Source organism: Tupaia chinensis, unplaced genomic scaffold, assembly GCF_000334495.1.
Source record: "Tupaia chinensis unplaced genomic scaffold, TupChi_1.0 Scaffold143970_1, whole genome shotgun sequence".
NCBI lineage: Eukaryota > Metazoa > Chordata > Mammalia > Scandentia > Tupaiidae > Tupaia > Tupaia belangeri.
Window position 1 is genome coordinate 426,288 of NW_006203821.1, and position 18,474 is coordinate 444,761.

At 40.0% G+C, this 18,474-nt stretch overlaps 1 protein-coding gene across 3 annotated transcripts in view; it reads right to left on the bottom strand.

The window, feature by feature from the left end:
- Window positions 1-18,474, bottom strand: part of SARNP (SAP domain containing ribonucleoprotein) — a 90,117-nt gene that overhangs the window by 55,689 nt on the left and 15,954 nt on the right. For 2 of the 3 annotated variants that reach the window (XR_337030.3, XM_006165566.2), the window contains exons 2-8: window positions 17,892-17,991; window positions 14,789-14,835; window positions 14,507-14,574; window positions 9,618-9,669; window positions 7,078-7,151; window positions 6,577-6,605; window positions 599-624 (exon numbers count right to left, since the gene is read on the bottom strand). Coding sequence is in view for 2 of the 3 variants with exons in the window: in XM_006165566.2 (XP_006165628.1) it covers window positions 599-624; window positions 6,577-6,605; window positions 7,078-7,151; window positions 9,618-9,669; window positions 14,507-14,574; window positions 14,789-14,835; window positions 17,892-17,991 (396 nt within the window). In the remaining variant the exon portion in view is untranslated. The remainder of the gene's footprint in view (window positions 1-598; window positions 625-6,576; window positions 6,606-7,077; window positions 7,152-9,617; window positions 9,670-14,506; window positions 14,575-14,788; window positions 14,836-17,891; window positions 17,992-18,474) is intronic. The other variant, XM_006165567.3, reaches the window with a different exon arrangement.

An 18,474-nucleotide genomic window follows, 5' to 3' on the forward strand; every position in this document is an offset into this window, starting at 1 on the left:
ATTAGGAAAAAAAAAAAAGAATCAAGACATTATCTAAAGCCATTGGATAAAGCTTACATCTCCAGTATCAGGGCCAGTTCCATAGCCACGTGGTTAAGGGGGCTAGATCCCACATGGCTGACAAGTTCAAATCCTGTCCTCGGTAGCTTGAAAAACATACTGGATGTGTGTGCTGAAAATTCTGACAGGATGAAGATGGAAGAAAAGAGACTGTGGCGTGACCACACCCATCAGGAGGTGCCTTCTCCCTTTTTGTCTCTGTCTCTCTTTGGTGAGCACACACACCCTCTGGCAGTAAGAAAAAAAAAATTCTAGTATAATAAGAGAGAGTCCTTATAGCTCATAAAATCTATATTCATCTTTAAACAGAGGAATAGTAGGAGGAATGATATTTGTAGTAACTTTGAAGATGTAGCAATTTCCTGACTTCTCAGTATCTCAATTTTTAAAATTCAGTATGTACCATACTGTACTGAAACCAGTCACAAAATTCACAATCTTAGAGTTTCCTTGGATCTGGGAAGTAGGAGGAGAGTCTCTTAACTTTACAGAGTTAAGATCTGGCTCTGCAGAGATTTAAAAAAGAAAGATGTCTTACCACAGGCTTCATGTCAGATGACAGACCTAAGGAAACAAATTTAAAAATTAAATAAAACTTTCAATTTAATAATCTTAAAGCCATAAAGGAAGTCAACAGTTCAAATCAAATTAGCATAAAAACAGTAAAGAGAACAAAATCCCTTTATTTCATGATGAGAGTGAAAAGGTTGAGACTATATCTAGAAATCATGTCTGCAATTAATAGCTGGTAGGAACATAAAAATGGATAAGCTATACGAAAAAATTTAGCAGTTAGTCAAAAAAAGTTAACACAGACTACTGTTTGACCTTAGCAATTCCACTCCTGAAGAAATGAAAACTTATGTCCACACAAAAACTTACAGGCAAATGTTTACAACAGCATTATTCTTATTAGAAAGTCCAAAAAAAGGGGGGCCAGCAGGTGACATGGTAGAGTTAAGGGTACTAGATTCCCACATGGCCAACTGTGGTTTGTATCCCACACCTGGCAGCTAACTTTCTCGCTGTCTCTCTCGCTCAATAAAAAAAAAAAAAAGAAAGAAAGAAAGGGACAAAAGAAACCAGCAGATGGCGTAATGGTTATATTACTGAATTCCCATGTAGTCAACTGCAATTCAAGTCCTAGAACCAGGGGCTTAAAACTAATGCCAGGCACATGTGCATGCGTGCACAAAATCCTGAGAGGAGAATGGAGGAGAAGGGACTGCACCGTGTCCATGAACATACAGACTTTTTTTCTATCATTATTCCCTAAAACATAGGGCCAGCTGTTGGCACAGTGGTCAAGGCACCTGGATTGCACATGGCCGACTGCACAATTTGAGCTTCGGACCCAATGGCTTAAAAAAGCATACCAGAGGGACCAGCAGATAGTGTAAAGGTTATGTCATTGGACTCCCACATGGTCGACTGCGGCTTGAGTACCTGTCCTGGAGGCTTGAAACTCACACTGGGCACATGCGCGTGCATGCCCAAGATCCCGAAAGGAGAAAGGATTATGGTTTGGGCCATTGCCCCTGGAGGGTGATTTCTCACTTCTTGTCTGTCTCTCCAGTGAGTGCACACATGCCATAAAGAAAGAAATTAAAGAAGTACACTGAGATCACGTGTGTGCTCATCCAAAATCCTGAGAGAATGAAGAAGGGACTGAAATGTGGCCACCCCCCAACCCCAGAAGCAACTTCTCACTTTTTGTCTCTCCCTCTCCAGCAAATGGATGTGCACTATAGAAAACTTAAAAAATTAAATTGGGGCAAGTGGCATAGTGATTAAGGTGCTGGACTCATGAACCAACTGGCCAACTGAGGTTCTAGTCCCAGACTCAGAAGCTTGAAACTTACACCAGGCGCATATGCGTGCATGCCCAAAATCCTGGGAGGAGAATGGAGATGGGATTACAGAGTGGCCATCTCCCCAGGGAGATGATTTCTCACGTTCCCTTGTTCTGTCTCTCTGGTGAGCACAGACACCCTAGAGTAGAGCAAAAAATATCTCTAAAAAAAAAAAAAATTAAAAACATAAATATTTACATAGCACTTACATTAGATTAGGTATTATAAATAACCTAGGGATGATTTATAAAGTACAATCTTGAGGGAACTAGCAGTTAGCGTAATGGCTATGCCGCTGGACTCCCACATAGTCGACCGCGGTTCACGTCCCGGACCTGGTAGCTTAAAACTCACGCCGGGCATGTGTGCGTGCGTGCCCAAGATCCCGAGAGGAGAATGGAGAAGGGATTGCGGCATGGCCATCCCCCCTGGGGGGTGATTTCTCACTTTCTGTCTCTCTGTCTCTGTCTGTCTGGCGAGCGCACGCACCCTATAGCGAAAACCTCTCAAAAAAAAAAAAAAAAAAAAAGTACAATCTTGAGTCCCTTAATGACCTGGATATACTCTGAAAAATGTTTACTGGGTGATTTCACCATTATATAAACATCACAAGAGTGTACTTACATAAACATGGAAGGTATTGCCCAGTGGTCCCCTTTTTGGCACCAGGGATCAGTTTCATAGAAGATAGTTTTTTGACAAATGGAGGGTTGGGAAATTGGCTTTAGGATGACTCAATCAATTCAAGTGCATTACAATTATCATGCAATTTATTTCTATTATTACACTGTAATATATGATGAAATAATTACACATCTTATCATAATGCAGTATTTGCAGTCAATATTCAGTACTAGCATCACTTCCTCAGCTCCACCTCAGATCATCAGGCATTAGACTTTCATATGGCACGTTTAACCTAGGTCCCTTGCATGCACAGTTCACAATAGGGCTCAAGCGCCTTTGAGAATCTAATGCCACTATTGATCTGACAAGAGATGGAGCTCAGACAGTAATGGGAGCAATGCGGAGCGGCTGTAAATACAAATGAAGACTCACTTGCTCACCCATCACTCACCTCCTGCTGTGTGGCCAGTTACTAAAAGGATACAGACTGGTACCAGTCCATGATCTGGGGTGTGGGGACCCCAAGAGTAGCCTACTAAACACCTGTGCTATATGTTTTTGCCTATTATAACCTCATGGGACTACTACCATTTACACAGTCTGCTGTTGACCAAAACATCCTCATGTGTCACATGACTGTTAACAGGAGGACATGTATAGATTATATGCAAATACTATGCCATTTTATATAGGGGATTTGAGCATCTGAAGACTCGTATATGTGGAGGGTCCCCGAAACAGTTCCCTGCAAATATAGGGAGATGACTGTACACAGAGAAAATATTAGTGGTTTGTTAAGGCTGGGAAGGGTGGGGAGAGAAAATAGGGAGGAGGTAACTGCTAATTGATACAGGTTTTCTATCTTGGGTGCTAAATATATTCTAAAATTAGAGCATATTGCTGGCTCTTGCACAACCCTGTGAATATACTATAAAAATGATAAATTATATACTTTAAATGGATGAATTACATGGTATATGAATTATATCTCAGTAAAGGTATTAAAATGAGAGGGCCAGTCTCAGAGTCTAGTACTTAAGGAAGTGGATCCCACATGGCCAACTGTGATTTGAATCTCAGCCCTGGCAACTTAGAAAACACAAAGTTCCTATATATGCATGTCCAAAATCCCAACAGTATAAAGAAATGGAAAAAGGATTGCAGCATGACCATTAGGGAGGGGGTGCTTACTCCCTCTCCCTCTGATGAGTGAATGTGCCTTTTGGCAATCTTCCTAAGCCTCCCAGTCACCCAAATGATTAGCATGTACTGTGCATCCAGATCTATCAGGATCCGAACCTGGGGTGTTCCTGTATGGTTCCAGCATAACAGATTTAACTTTTACCACAATCTATTGGGTTGTGAGAAAAGTCATGATGCATTTTTGCATAAAAAAAAAAATTATGACTTTTCTGACAACCTAATGTGTGTTAAGTAGAAATGGTTAGGTGTTTTATGTTCCCATTCAACATACAGTACTTGTGAGGCTGGCAGGAGGCATGGTGGTTAAGGACACTGGACTCCCACATGGCCGACTGGTTCAAGTCCTGGACCTGGCAGCCTGCTTTCCCACTTTCCCTCTTTCTCTCTCTCTGGTCAAATTAAAACAAACAATGAAGCTAAAAATAAAATAAGTAAATAAAAGCCATACTTCATTTCAAATGTTCCCAAATTCTATTCTTTTAAGAGTTACTCTGTAGTTTTAGGGTGTCAAAATTATGTAAATATTGTAAACATTTACAGGCTATTTATCAGGGTTTTTTTCAGAGAAAAGAAATTTTAGCTTTTATCTTTGATCGAATATCAACATCTTGAATCATTTTTGTTGTACTGTCACCAATTATCTCCCTCAATACAACTAAGAGTCAGAATTTTATTTTTTTTCACTATCTTGTAGTGGCTAGAATTCTTTGGGTCTTTCAAAAGCACAGCAAAGTACTACAAGATCTTTGGAGGACATTTTCTTAACAAACTTAAAACTACTAACAGGTCAGGCCGGCAGGTGGCACAGTGGTTAAGGCAGCTGGACTCCACATGGCTAACCATGATTCGAGTCCCAGACCTGGCAGCTTGCTTTCTCACTTTCCTTCTCTCTCTCTCTGGTCAACTTCAAAACAATAAAAAATAATGACAATGAATAAAATTAAAAACAAAAAATTATTCTTAAAAAAAAACCTACTTATAGGTCATTAAGTAGCCTGGATTAGATTACAAGAATACATATTAAGTCCCTTTTTTTTTTTAAAGAATTTTTTTTTTTCATTTTACTTGTTATTATTACTTGTTTAATTTGACCAGAGAGAAAGATGAGGGTGGGGAGAAGGAGAAAGCAAGTCGCCAGGTCCAGGGCTGGAACCATGGTCAGCCATGTGGGAGTCCAATGCCATAACCACCATAAGTCCCTAAGAACATGGGCTATGTTCTTTTTTAAAATATTAACCTTTCTCCCTAATTTATTACCAAAGTAATACATATTCACTGCATGGCTTTTTAAAACATGGACAAGGAAGGACCAGTAGTTAGCATAATGGCTATGTCGCTGGACTCCCATGTAGTCAACCGCGGTTCTAGTCCCGGACCGGCAGCTTTAAATCCTGGCGGGCACGTGTGCGTGCGTGCCCAAGATCCTGAGAGGAGAGTGGAAGAGAAGGGATTGCGGTGTGGCCATTCCCCCTGGGGGGTAATTTCTCGCTTTCTGTTTCTCTGTCTCTCTCCATTTGTCTGGTGAGCGCACGCACCCTATGGCAAAAACCTCTCCAAAAAATTAAAAAACAAAAAAAATGAACAAGCAAAAAGAACATTTAAAATTACACAACCAGATATGAGGACTAACAACTTAGTATAATCTTTTTTTCTCCCCCTACCCATCCATACATATTCTTTTATAACTAAAATAGGAATACAGTTTATATAATTTTGTAACTTCTTTGTTCACTCAGTATCTTTCTGACAAATACTTTTCAATAAAATTTTTACCACAGTATAGTTTTCTACTATACTATTACACATACTTCTTTAACCAATTCATTTGGTTTATTCAGTTTTTTCCAGTTATTGATCATTATAAGTAATGCTATGGTGATCCTCAAGGCTAAATTTTTAAGCACAGTCAAGATGATTTCCTTCTAAGTTCCCAGAAGTGAAGCTGTTACGGTAAAAGATACTCTTTTCTCTTTTTTTGGAGAGGTTTTTTTTTGGAGAGGTTTTCACTATAGGGCACGAGCACTCGCCAGACAGTCAGAGACACAGAGACAGAAAGCGAGAAATCACCCGCCAGGGGGAATGGTCACGCCGCAATCCCTTCTCCTCCATTCTCCTCTCAGGATCTTGGGCACGCACGCACACGTGCCCGGTGTGAGTTTTAAGCCACCGGGTCCGGGACGCAAGCCACGGTCGACTACATGGGAGTCCAGCGACATAGCCATTACGCTAACTGCTGGTTCCCAAGAGAGGTTTTTGCTATAGGGCATCTGCACTTGCCAGACAGAGAGACACAGAGACAGAAAACGAGAAATCACCCCCCAAAGGGGATGGCCACGCTGCAATCCCTTCTCATCCATTCTCCTCTCGGGATCTTGGGCATGCATACACATGTGCCCGACGTAAATTTAAGCCACCAGGTCTGGGACTCGAACCACGGTTGACTACATGGGAGTCCAGCAACACAGCCATTATGCCAACTGCTGGTCCCTCTCTTTTCTTTTACCACTATACTATACAATTTAATTCACAATCATTGTATGCTCATAAGACATCAGAATAAGTAAGCATGGTACCAAAAATTTCTCTGAATATGTCCAAGTAAAGGAAGACAAATGTTGGCACTTCCTCCTATTCTCATAACTTTAGTACCATCTCTTAACTGCCCAGGAAGGCTTACGTAGGATTTTACCTAAAGCAAAGAGATGAATGTTATAACCTCTTAAGTGCTCCCGGAGTTAACAAGCTTGCCATAATTTGAAGAAATGCTACCTATTATTCCCAAAAAAGAAAAACTCTAAAGATAACTTTCTCAGAAGAGTTGTTGTACTCTTACCTTTTGCTGGAACTGAAGAAATCCCAAATCTGTAGAAAGAAAAACAGGCTAAATTTTAGGAAGCTGTTTACACTCTTGGTTGTCTGTCTCCATGTCATTACACTCTTGCTTGTGATCTCAAGCCTTGCAATCATTAGCTAATTCTAACAACCTCATGAAAGAGGTTCAGTTTACTCTCCTTCTCACCAAGAGTCCAAAGAATAAGCTAAAAGAGCTTTATCAGAATTAGGAATAAAACTAAGTTCCCAACCTTTACCTATCATAAAAACCTGCTGAAGATTAAAGCCCAATCTAGAGGTACTACATCTATATCAGCAGTGATATCATTAATAGGACAAAACCAAACCAAAACAAAACAACAATAAAAAAATAAATTAAAAAAAAAAAACCCACCTCATTCCTTCTAATTAGAAATCAACAATTATATCCAACCCTTAGGATCATACACCTTTCACCTTCATACCATCACTATCTCAGGTCCAAAAGCCTAGGAACACTCACCTAGCTGCACGAGCAGCTTTTTTACTCTCCAAGCTCACAGGTACATTGAATCGTTCAGCCCTCTTCTGCATTCTCTACGTGATAATAGATGAAAAAAGGGGAAGAGAAAAAAATCAATTTCTGTTTAGGAAAAGCTGGTTAGAGAAAGGTATCTTAGGAACATTAACAGCAATCTCTCTAGGTCTAAACTGAAAATACTGAGAATTCTGAAGGATATTACATTGTGTCTATTCTAGAGCTTAACTCAACAGCCCTTTCCAGAAAGCAAACACAAAAAAACTATTATTATATTCATGCCCTCAAAAACAAAAGGGAAAAATAAAACCCACATTCTGCGCAAAGTCTAAAGACTAAAGTTGTTTGGTAGATCTTTGAAAGGGATCAAAGGGACAGCTTGGTTCCAACTAGTGGTACTCTTTCATTAGAAATGAGAACAGTGTTGTCTTACGCTATTCCAAACAAGTTTAATAACTATTTTTTTTCTTTTCTTTTTCTGGAGAGGTTTTTCCTATAGGGTGCATGCGCTCGCCAGAAAGACAGAGAAAGAGAGACAGAAAGCAAGAAATCACCCCCCAGGGGGGATGGCCACGCCACAATCCCTTCTCCTCCATTCTTCTTTCGGGATCTTGGGCATGCACGCACACCTGCCTGGCGTGAGTTTAAGCCACTGGGTCCAGGACTCAAACCACGGTTGACTACATGGGAGTCCAGCGACATAGCCATTATGCTAACTGCTGGTCCAAATAACTCCCTATTTTTAAGGTGTAAGAATGAATGTAAGATTTCAACGGGAACCCAGTTTAAGAAATCTTGAGACATAATGCAGAGAAATTTCGATCTTACCTGCTAGCAAACAGCAACTTAAGAGTGATATCTACCATTGCTACTTTTCAAAGGTACAATCTTCCAAAATTCTTTTTTTATTTATTTAATTTTACTTATTCATTAATTTATTTAAATTAACCAGAGAGAGACAGACACAGAGAGAGAGAGAGAGAGAGAGAGAGAGAGAGAGAAAGTGAGAAAGCAAGCCACCAGGCCCAGGACTCGAGCCGTGGTTGGCCATGTGTGAATGTCCAGCTCCTTAGCCACCACACCACCTGCTGGTCCCCATCTTCCCAAATTCTAATTTGAGGTTTGTAAACCACTTAAATAGAGTTACCAGTAGGAGCCAGCAGGTGGTGTGTTGGTTAAGGCACTGGACACTCCTACATGGCCAACCACAGTTCAAGTCCTGGACCTGGTGGCTTGTTTTCTCACTCCCTGGCCCCGGTCAAATTTAAAAATGAACGAATGAGTGAATAAAATTAAATGAATAATTCTCAAAAGTACTCTAAAAATTTTTTTTAATGGGACCAGCAGTTGGCATAATGGCTATGTCGCTGGACTCCTATTCAGTAGACAGCAGTTCAAGTCTCGGATCCAGTGGCTTAAACTCACAAAGGGCGCGTGTACATACATGCCCAAGATCCTGAGAGGAGAATGGAGGAGAAGAGATTGCAGTGTGGCCATTCCCCCTGGGAGGTGATTTCCTGCTTTCTGTCTCTCTTGGTCTTTCTAGCAAGCGTAGGCACCCTGTAGCAAAAACCTCTCAAAAATAAAAACCCCACAAAAAAAATCTTTTTAAATAAAAAGGGCATTACCAATAAAACCATTGTATTATTATTATTTTTAGTTTATTTTAATTTTATTTATTCCTTCATTTATTTTACTTTCACCAGAGAGAGAGAGAGAGAAAGGGAAAGTGAGAAAGGAAGCCACCAGGTCTGGGACTCAAACCATGGTCGGCCACATGGGAGTGACCAGCGCCTTAACCACCACACCACCACTGGTCCCAACCATTGTATTATTTACAAAAACATTATAGCTTCAAAAGTGAGTACTTACTATGCCAGGCTAAATATCTCTCTAAGGGTAGTTAACAGAAAAATGTATCAACACCAGAATCTGTCAATACTGACTTTCTGTCTAAGAATACATTTTAAAAAATGATACAGGGACCAGCAGTTAGCGTAATGGCTATGTCGCTGGACTCCCACATAGTTGACCGTGGTTCGAGTCCTGGACCCGGTGGCTTAAAACCACGCTGGGTGCGTGTGCGTGTATGCCCAAGATCCCGAGAGGAGAATGGAGGAGAAGGGGTTGCGGCGTGGCCATCCCTCCTGGGGGGGGATTTCTCGCTTTCTGTCTCTCTGTCTCTCTCTGTCTGTCTGGCGAGTGCACGCGCCCTGTAGCAAAAAAAAAAAAAAAAAAACCATCAAAAAAAATAATGATACATGGGCTGGTGGGTAGTGTGCTGGTCAAGGATGCTGGCCTCCCACATGGCTGAACACAGTTCAAATACTAGACCTGGTAGCTTGCTTTCTCACTTTCCCTCTCTTTCTCGCTCTGTCTCTGGTATGTATATATGTATGTATAAATAAATATACAAATAGTTAAATAAAAATAATTTTTAAAAAATAGTAATAATGATACAGATAGAAAAAAGGCTAAGTAATACAGAGAAAAATGTAAAGGCTGCTCTTCTACCACCTACCTACCTCAGTCTGTGGTATTTCAGAAGTAATTTTTACCACTTTCTTCTCTGCTGCCCTGAAAAAGAAGACATTTTTTAAATTAGAAAAATGGTATTTTAAACCAAAACCTTAGATATGTAGACGAATTCACCTGAATCATGTCCTCTGCCCCATATTTCTCTGCCACTCCTCAGTCCAAAAAACATAAAGGCCCTTAGAATGTTGGTTCCTTGAACTGTCATATACTGAGAAGAGTTCAAAGAACATACCAGCTAATTTAGCTGAGGTATAAGAAAGTAATCACAAAAGAAGTCTGGTTAAACATATTGGGGTAAAGAGAACATTCGAAGAATACCAGATTCCATCTTATTTGTTTTTTAAAACTCTGAATTTACGAATGACTACTAGTCCAAACCTCATTTAAATACTTGCTTTCAATTTTCACAATAATTAATGAGTGCTCTATAAGCCCTGGCTTCCTTCTTTCACAAATTCCTTATTTTTGACCATGGAGACTGTAGCTCCAGCTGAAAGTCAAAATAGAACAAATAAAAATGTCAAAGAAGGTGGGAAGAAAAAAGGCTAAAGGGAGTTTGAATTAAAAAAACATGGTAAGTTATCAGTCAAAAGGTTTAAGATAAAACAAAGGAGAAGGGACCATAGGGGCGGGAAACAAAGTTCGGAAGTATCGAGGATAAATGGAAGGGCATTAACCCTCTACCAAACAACTCTCATAAAACTGTGGGTCATAACCAGTCTAATTAAGGTCCCTCATTTAGAGACATGGGCGGCTTTTGTTCCAATATCCCGGACACTTTTCCCATTTGATGCCCTGAAAGGTAGTAATGGTTTAATGACATTTTCAGAGGAAGCAATTCTAGAACAGGAACTTACTCTCCATCCTTTTGTTGGAAAGTTTCTGAATTGATAGTCAGGTAATGGGTGCCCCCTGCTGACCATAACTAAGTCCTACAATATTTACCTGCTTTAGCTGATTTCCAAAAAATAAACAGATAGATAAATAAAAGAAACAAGCATATTTTTAGAGAACCTTAGGCCAAAGATGAAGAGGATCTTCTTTTGAATATTCAAAGGACACACATTAGTCCTGAATATTCTTTTTAAAAAAGTTTATATTTTCCCATTTCCTGGCCATCTTTCCCGAATCTCCCTCTTATTCAGGCACAAAAGGCCACAGAAGTTTAATGTTTTACTTGAAGTCCAATGTCATTAAGAAAGCAGTCCTCTCCATTAACCCTAGGCTAGTAACTTCCTCCACATTCCCATCTAAAAGCACAATCACTGCAGTACATCTATGGTACAAACGGAACCCAAGAGGAGACACTTCCCTTTACTCTATTCTAATTCCCTGAGGCACAATTAAATTCATGTAATAAAATACACATCACATTCTAAGACTCATGGCAAACTTCTAATCTTCACAGAGAAATTTCTCTCCTACCCAAAGTTATATACAAAACACTCCCTGAACTACAGGGACCCAGAATCTTTCCGTGCATACTTAGATTAACCACAACTATCCCTCTAAAAAGCAAAATTACCTACCACTCTATGAACACCTCTAATTTCCCTGTTTTAAAATTTGTTAATAGAATACAGCCTAAGGTTGCAGACTGGTCTGAAGGCGTGCAAGTGCCCTCCATGCCCATTCAGCAGTTCCCTACTGAAGACTGGAGTGCTCAGCCTGCTACCGAAGACTGGTCTGCAGCCCCCACTGCTCAGGCCATTGAATGGGTGGGAACAACCACTGAGTGGTCTTAAGTCTGCTCCTTACAGACTCTTACAAAAAGTGGAAATAAGGAAAGATAAGGAAAATAAACAACTTTATAAAAAAAAAATTATTAATAGAATTAAAGCCCCCTAAACAAGACAATAACAAGCTTCTACAAACTTTCAAACATCATTTTTAACCCAGACAAAGCTATTACTGTTCTATTCATGTGTTCTCCCTTGTGCCAAAAGTCCTCAAAACATCTCCATTTATTAAAAATCATTTTATTTAACTTTATTTATTTATTTTAATTTGACCAGAGAGGGACAGGATGAGAGAGAGAGAGGGAAAGTGAGAAAGCAAGCCACCAGGTCAGGGACTCAAACCATGGTCAGTCATGTGGGAGGTCCAGCACCCTTAACCACCATGCCACCTGCTGGCCCCAAAACATTTCCATTTTAAAGCTACCCCATCAAGTTATTTTTTTTCCTAAGTTGTTTTTGCAAAAGCACTGTATCTAACCATAAACCTCTTATGATGAGAAGATGGCGCTAATAAATGGCTTTTAGAAGTAATATGACAAGCCAGCAGGTGGTGTGCTGGCTAAGGTGTTGGACTCCCACACGGCCAACCACAGTTCAGAATCCCAGATCTAGTCACTTGCTCTCTCACTTTCTCTCTCTGATGAGTGCATGTGTCCTACAGCAAATTTTTAAAAATAATAAATTAAATAATTTCTTAAAGTAATATTTGACAAAAACCCTATGTTCTATGATATAGCAAACCCACTGCTAGGAATTTATTCTATAGAAATACTTGCGTAAGTATAAAAATAGTTGGATGAGGACGCATAATGCTGCGTTTTATGTCTCTTATGAATATCTAAATATGTACCAACAGGAAAATGATAAAATAAATTACTGTTCACCCACAGACTAAACTATTACTATTTACTATAAAGAGTAAGGTTCTAAGTGTAGGATGGTATTGCAGAGACAGAATGTCATGCTCTCTGGGGCTGACATAGGAAGGTTCCAGGTTTGCATGGCAAGGAGACCACCTTGAGTTCACCAAGAACCCTGGGAACATACATATGTGCCTATAATCCAGGGCTGGCTACGGCAGGAACACAGCATTAGGGTCCTGTTGGGGGGTGGCTATATATCTGTCTCTCTCTCTCCAGAAATAAAAATGTAAAAGAAAAACAAGTTTAAAAAAAGAAAAAATAAGGTTCTAAATTGATAACTATTAAACCGACATGATTGGCAAATGAGGGTCTTTTTTTTTTAAGTTTGCTATAGGGCACATGCATTGGCCAGAGAGAAATGGGGGCGGGGGGGAGGGAGAGAGAGAAGGAGGTAGAAGAAGAGAGAGAGGCGGAGAGGGAGAGAGGGAGAGAGGGAGAGGGGGAGAGAGGGGGAGGGAGAGAGAGAGAGAGAGAGAGAGAAAGCATCTCCTCCAGGGAGGATGATCACACCACCATCCCTTCTCCTCTCTTCTCTTGGGATTTGAGCATGCGTGCACACACAAAGCCCGATGTGTTTCTCAAGCCATCAGGTCCAGGACTCCAACCAGTCAGTCAGCCATGTGGGATCTGACTGCCTTAACCACCATGCGTGCCACTGGCTGGCATCAAGCATCTTTTTTTTTTTTTTTTAATTTTATTTGTTTATTTACAGCAAAAGAGGACAGAAAGAAATATAGCTATCCCCACCCAGCCTTCTAGCCAGCCAGGCATACCTTGTGGATTCAGGTCCACCCAGGATCTGAATGCCAGGCCTCCCCATACAGCTCCAGCATTGTGCAGTAGCACCAACCACTTTCACCACTGTAGGTAGCCACTGAGGTCTATTATACCATTCCCATAACTTCTGAATATACTTGGAATTTCCCATAACAACAAGCAAACATGAGAGACTTCTTACTTACTAGAATAATTATCCCTACTTCATATGATTAAGGTGATGATTAAATGGATGATGTGAAGATTAACATGCTTAAAGTTATATCTAACATACAACATTTAAATAAGGACATTATTATATATAATATAGAAAGATGTCCAGATGTGGGAAAAAACAGACAATATGCATAGTATATATATATATGGATCTATATATACATACACATACATATTGAATACATGTATACATACTTCACATATGAGATAATCCAAACGAATACTAAAAATCTCTAAAAAGTCAGAAAGGAGCAGATACAAAGAATACTTAGTTTTCGATTTATACACTCCTCTACTGTTTGACCTTTTACTTGTACATATGTTGTCTTTTATAATTAAATGCATTAATACAGCTAAGAGGAACAAAAATGTTAAAAGGGACTCAACTGTTTTTAATGTGCTGGAGTACAAAATGGCCAGAAATGTGTGGACAGAGTCCCAAATAAAAGATGTTTATGATCAACCTTGTGGGACAGTTTAAACAAATCCAGATCCACTTTCCACTCTAGTACTTTGTCCTTCCCTCCTCCACTGTAAATCAAACAGCAAGAGAGAATACAATGTTACTTGAGAGACATAACCTTTGTCCAACACCCTCCTCCCTTACAAAATTCCTTAAATGCAAAGTTTATAGAATCATAGATTCTCTTTACTGTAACAGAATAATCTATTATACTGATCCTACAAAAGAATAATAAAAACAAGGAGAATTAAACTGTGTATGTACTTGAATTCACCTGATCCTAACTGCATAATCCAGAGACAAACTGCTTTGCTTCACTAGGACCATGGACGTGGAATGAAGCAGAACCTTCTGAAAATGTATGACTTCATCAGATATATTAAAAAGCCAATGGCGGGGTGGAGCGCAGCAGGTGGCAGGTTAAAGCGCTGGATCCTACATGGCTGACTGCATTTCGATCCCAGACTCAGTGGCTTGAAAAACACACCAGGCACATGTGTAAGAATACCCAGAATTCAGAGGATGGAGAAGGGACTGAAGTGTGGCCATATCCCCCCTGGGGGGAAAAAAGGGGTGAGTCTCACTTTCTCTCTCTCTCTAACAAGCACATGTGCCCTATAGTAAAAACAAAACAAAAACAAAAACAAACAAACAAACAAAAAGTCAATGGGAATGTACAAGAAGTAAAGTGAAACATTAAATTCAATAAAAACAGAGTTGTCTGCTCTGTATTCAGATTATAATAAAGGAATAATTACACATCAACACTTTTTTCAGGGGGCTCTTCCTCTTTGACAGGCAATTCTATTGGCTTTGGTTCTTCTTCCTAAAACCAAATGAAATAAGATGGTTACATAAAACAAGAATAAATACCCAGCAATAGATTATCAGAACTCCAAAATTAACCAGTCTCTCTGAACCTTCATTTCCCTATCATGCTCCCCTGATAAATTAACATCTAAGCCCTGAAATGACTGCTGTTAAACAATATAACCAAGGCAGAGGCACAATACCAGGCCAGTGACTAACCTCCAACTCACCTCTGTTTCATCTCCCAGTACATCTTCTTCATTTGCCTCCTCTTCAGCTAAAGAATATTAAAACACTCAAGTCAAACCTTCCAACAAAACCATTTCAATCACCACTCTAAGGTTAAAAGTACAATTACATTGCTTTCTCAAAATAAAACTAAATAATGAAGGCAGAAGTGATACTTAAAATTTGTTATGTTGGGACTAGCAGTTAGCGTAATGGCTATGTTGCTGGACCCCCACGTAGTCGACCACAGTTTGTGTCCTGAACCCGGCGGCTTGAACTCACACCAGGTGCATGTGCGTGCGTGCCCAAGGTCCCAAGAGGAGAATGGAGGAGAAGGGATTGCGGCATGGCCATCCCCCCTGGGGGGTGATTTCTCGCTTTCTGTCTCTGTCTCTGTCTATCTCTCTCTTTCTGGCAAGTGCGCATGCCCTATAGCAAAAAAAAAAACCTCTCCAAAAAAAAGAAAAAAAAATTGTTATGTTTGGAGAAGATAAAATGAGAACTCTACCTAACATTAATAAAGTTGCACTCTAGTTGAACCAAAGAACTAAATATGATACGGTCAAAATACAAAATTAATTTTAAAAAGTAATATGGATGCTTTTCAAGCAAAAAAAAAAAAAAAAGGTAACATAAGCAAGAGTCCCCAGCCCTAACAGTATGCACAGGTCAATACTGCTACCAAGCAGGCTGAGGCCACCATGGCAGTCAACCCTAAAAGCTAGGTGTGGTGGTGAGAGCCAACAGTCTCAGGTATTTGGGAGGATGAGGCAGGAGAATTGTGAACTTTTGGCCAGGGTAAGCAACTAAAAGAGCTAGATGTGGTGGCATGTAACTATGATTCCAGCTTTGGCAGGCTAATGTGGGAGGGCTATGACATAGTGAGACCTAGTCTAAAAAGGGAGAGAAAAAAAAAAGTGTAAGAGTATCTTTAAAATCAGTAGGGGGAAGAATTAAAATCACACAAACAAACAAGGGCCAGCCTGTGGCACAGAAGTTAAGGTAACCAAATCCCACATGGCCTACTGCATGGTTAGAGTCCTGGACCCTGTAGCTTAAGAAACATGCCATGCATGTGGGCTTCTGTGCCCCAAAATTCCAAGGAAGGAATGGAGAAGAGACTGCAGCATGACTATTCCCCATAGGAAATACTCTCTTGCTCTCCTCTCTGTCTCTCTGGAGTGCATGAACTCTCTGGCAAATTAAAGAAAAAGGAAAAAGAAAAAAAAAATTGTGTACCTTAAATATTTTACTTCTTTTTTTTTTTTTAATTTCTCCTTGATTCCCTCTCTTCCACTCTCCAGTTTCATTTTCAAAAAGAAAGAATTGGAGGACCAGCAGTTAGCATAATGGCTATGTCGCTGAACTACCATGTCGCCAACCGCGGTTCAAGTCCCGGACCCAGTGGCTTAAACTCACGTGGGCGCATGTGCGTGCGTGCCCAAGATCCCAAGAGGAGAATGGAGAAGAAGGGACTGCGGCATGGCCATCCCCGCTAGGGGGTGATTTCTCGCTTTCTGTCTCTCTGTCTCTCTCTGTCTTTCTGGTGAGCACATGCGCCCTATTGCAAAAACCTCTCAAAAAAAATAAGTTTTAAAAAAATGAACTCAAAATGAATCAAAGATCTGAACCTAAGACCTCACACTATAAGACTACTGGTGAAAAATACTGGAGAAACTCTGGAAGACATTGGGGTAGGCAAAGATTACTTAAATAAGACTCTGAAAGCACAGGCAATAATCCCTAAAATAGACAAGTGGGAGTATATCAGATTAAGAAGTTTCTGCACAACAAAGGACACGGTAACAAGTTTGCATTGACAACCCTCAGAATGGAAGAATATTTTTGTTAAATATGCCTCAGACAAGGAACTTTTAAAAAAGCAAGAACTGGGGATCGGTAAGTGGTGTGGTAGTTGGGCACTAGATTCCCACATGGCCAACCACAATTCCAGACCTGGTGGCTTGCTTTTACACTTTCCTTTTCTCTCTGTTTCTATCTGGTCAATGTAAAAATAAAAACAAACAAAATTGAATAATTCTTTAAAAAAACAAAAAAAATCAGGAAGAATTGGAGAATGCAGAGCTTGGAGGGACCATAGATTACCTAGTTTATGGATTTTTTTTTTTTTTTTTTTTTTTTGTCCAAACATTGCCTCATTTCACAGACCAGGAACACTTAGTCATATAGTGACTATCAGTTACCTAGTAAATTTCTAACAAGAGAGGAATCAGAACAAGTCTCTCAATTTTCAATCTAATGATACTTGCATTACCATACTAATTCTAAATAACATACTAAGATAAAATAATGTCTTAAGGGATTGGGGGAACCAGCAGTTAGCGTAATGGCTCTGTCGCTGGACTCCCACGTAGTCGACTGTGGTTCAAGTCCCAGACCCAGTGGCTTAAAACACGCCAGGCACGTGCGTGTGAATGCCCAAGATCCCAAGAGGAGAATGGAGGAGAAGGGATCGTGGCGTGTCCATCCCCCCTGGGGGGTGATTTCTTACTTTCTGTCTCTCTGTCTGTCTGGAGAGTGCAGGCGCCCTATAGCGAAAACAAAAAAAAAAAAAAAACGGGGATTGGCAGGTGGCATAATGGTTAAGGTGCTGGGCTCCCACATGGTCAACTTTTGTTTGAGTCCCAGGCATGGTGGCCTGCTTTCTCACTTTCCCTTTCTCTCTCTGTCTCTCTCTGGTATACTTAAAAATAATAACAAAGTTAAAAATAAATAAAATAATTCCTTAAAAAAAAAGTCTTAAGAGGGAGGGCAACAGGTGGTGGTATAGTGGTTAAGGTGCAGGACTCCCATATGGTTGACCACGGTTTGTGTCCCAGACCTGGCAGTTTGCTTTTTTCATGCCCCACCCCCTCCACTTCTGTGTCTCTCTCTGGTCAAATTAAAAAATAATAATGAACAAAATAATTCTTTTTTTAAAATTCAGGGGAATGTTTCTTTATATTATAATGACTGTTCTGAATGACCAAGTGTTTTCTTAATACTGATAATTAAGAGCTTACAACACCAATGACCTAAGGGAAAAAAAAAGGGATAGAAAATTAATCCCTTTGGTCACATTATTCTGACCCAACAAGTACTCACCATGCTCTTCTAGATAAGCCTGAAGTCTGTTGATGAGATCTTGTTTTATTCCCTTGGTCTCTAAACCACGAGCTAGACATTCTTGCTTCAGTTCAGCAAGCTGAGGAAAAAAATAAAACTTTTCCTTAGTTAACAGGATTAATGATGAGAAGTATTCCTCAAGAAAATAACAATAAAAGTTCAGTCCCAAACTATTGCCCTTAATCCTTCCAAGCCTCTAAACCCACAAAGAAATCTATTTCCTTCTCACGATATTTAATATGTAAGAGGACTTTTCCGACATGCTGATGAAAAACAATACATTTTATTTAAAAAAAAAAATTTTTTTTAAGAGAGATTTTTGCTATAAGGCACATGTGCTCCTAGGAGACAGAGAGAGAGAAAGTGAGAAATCACACACCGGGGGGATGGCCATGCTGCAATTCATCTCCTCCATTCTCCTCAGGATTTTGGGTGCAAACGCACCCGGCAATGAGTTTTAAGGCACTGGGTCCGGGACTTCAACTGTGGTCAGCTATGTGGGAATCCAGCATCCCAACTACTATGCCATCTATTGGCCCCAAAGAACAATACACTTTAATAA